General features: G+C 36.7%; 1 protein-coding gene across 1 annotated transcript; it reads right to left on the bottom strand.

Annotated features, from left to right (window-relative positions):
* On the bottom strand, positions 1-1,219 carry LOC116007970 (tubulin-folding cofactor B-like). Its single transcript, XM_031248628.1, has 3 exons — positions 1,059-1,219; positions 475-544; positions 1-219 (listed from the first exon to the last, which is right to left on the bottom strand). The coding sequence occupies exons 1-3, from the start codon at positions 1,202-1,204 to the stop codon at positions 172-174; spliced, it is 264 nt and encodes an 87-aa protein (XP_031104488.1). The 5' UTR covers positions 1,205-1,219; the 3' UTR covers positions 1-171.
* Between the last annotated feature and the right edge of the window lie 446 nt (positions 1,220-1,665).

Consider the following 1,665-nt stretch of genomic DNA (forward strand, 5'->3'; position numbering starts at 1 on the left):
ATTCCAAATAAACCAATCATGCTGCAAGAAACAAAGCAGCACTTGGTCCTGAGTCCTGAGCACCGGACATGAATATGGGCGATGGGACTCACACTCCCCTCATCAACAATCTCATTAAAATTCAATCACAAACAGAGATCACATCAAATAAAATATCTTCCTTGTCAATAACTATATTTCCTCTTCTTCGAAGGGATCGCGTTCAGGATAATCCCCCACCTGAAATAAATAAATTGCACAAGAAATTATGGATCAAGGTCTCGAAAAGAATTCAATATAATTATGACAATTTGAAAATAGAGTAGCATGACTCGTTACGTAAACAAAAAGTACAGCCAGACCATTCCCAATTTAGTTTATTGGAAATAATTTGAATTTGAAAAGCTCCCCCACCACGAAATTTGTTTCGTTTGTTTCCCTCTCGTTGAAGTTTCTTATGTTTAGTACTGTTTAGGTAAGGTAAGCAAGACTAACCTTTACTTTATCTGGTCGGACCATCCCACCATGAAGGGGAGGACAGCTGAAGTACCGTTTTCCCTTCACCCTGCAAATATTAGCAGAAGAATTAGACCAGACAAATTAAGCTAATAAAAAATGGCATACTGGAGCAGTTTCTTGATGCAATATGTTGTTCAGAGTGAAATTGCATATTTGAATTACAAAGAAAATAAAATCAAGGCAGAAAATACTATTTGATGTCACATTTCACCACATGGTCGATCCTAGACATCTATTGACACCCACACATTATGTTGTTTGTCAAATTCAATTCTACAACATTTCAGATTTTTGTCAGTTCTCCATACAGCATTTCTAGAAAGAGACGAGTAACCTAGTTTAGTGCAAAGACTAGAGTGAACAACATTTTATATCAAGACTTTTAAGCTCAAAGGATTTTGTATTATGTAGTGCTTTTCTTGTGCTTTTTCAGTTTCCTAATCGAACTCCTTTATCTACATGTAAGTAGATGCAGGATATCACATGACCTTCATTTTGCCATCTACTTTGTTACAGTCCAGGATATGTTGAAAATTGTACAAAACACAGGCTTAACTTACATGCCATCGTGTTTTCCAACTGGTTCGTCATACTGAACTCCGACCCAAAACCCAGGAGCAAGTGTTTCTGCTTGACCCACAAATTTCACAATGCCTCGTCTTTCCCCAAGTTCAACTTGGCATCTATCTCCTACCTTCTTGGACATCAACAATTAGTCATGTCAGAGTAGGAAGTAATCAGGCATATAACAAGTACGGACAATTTCTTCCAAAACCAGGAAAATAAATTTTTTTAAAAAAAATCACCTAGAGCAAATGAACAATGAATATCTGCATTATACCAAAAAATGGCCTGACCAAAAAGAGATAACTAGGAAATAAAGTAGAAGGTGCAATGAGCTTGATAATAAATACAATCCCACTCTAACTATTCGGGTGTACAGAGGCTCTGAAACTCAACTGAGTGTAAGATGTGAAACAAGATCCACTTAAACTGTGGGTAAGAAAAGTCTTGAGTTTGCAGCTATTTGGTAGGGTATTTCAGAAGTAACATGCTGCCTAGAGTCAGCATAACAACAAATAGGTAACAATGATGCTGGGTGTAACTAACAAGAAGTGCAAGAACCCTATAGCCTAATGAAAAGGAAAAATATCAAAAGGAATATCA

Source organism: Ipomoea triloba, chromosome 16 (genome assembly GCF_003576645.1).
Source record: "Ipomoea triloba cultivar NCNSP0323 chromosome 16, ASM357664v1".
Lineage (NCBI taxonomy): Eukaryota > Viridiplantae > Streptophyta > Magnoliopsida > Solanales > Convolvulaceae > Ipomoea > Ipomoea triloba.

Bases quoted from the DNA above. Each gene is read 5' to 3' on its own strand.
- LOC116007970 (XM_031248628.1), bottom strand. From the start codon at position 1,204: ATGTCCAAGAAGGTAGGAGATAGATGCCAAGTTGAACTTGGGGAAAGA. The intron at 545-1,058 runs GTAAGTTAAGCC...TAATATTTGCAG, and splicing joins GTTGGAAAACACGATGGCAT to GGTGAAGGGAAAACGGTACT. The intron at 220-474 runs GTTAGTCTTGCT...TATTTATTTCAG, and splicing joins TCCGACCAGATAAAGTAAAG to GTGGGGGATTATCCTGAACG.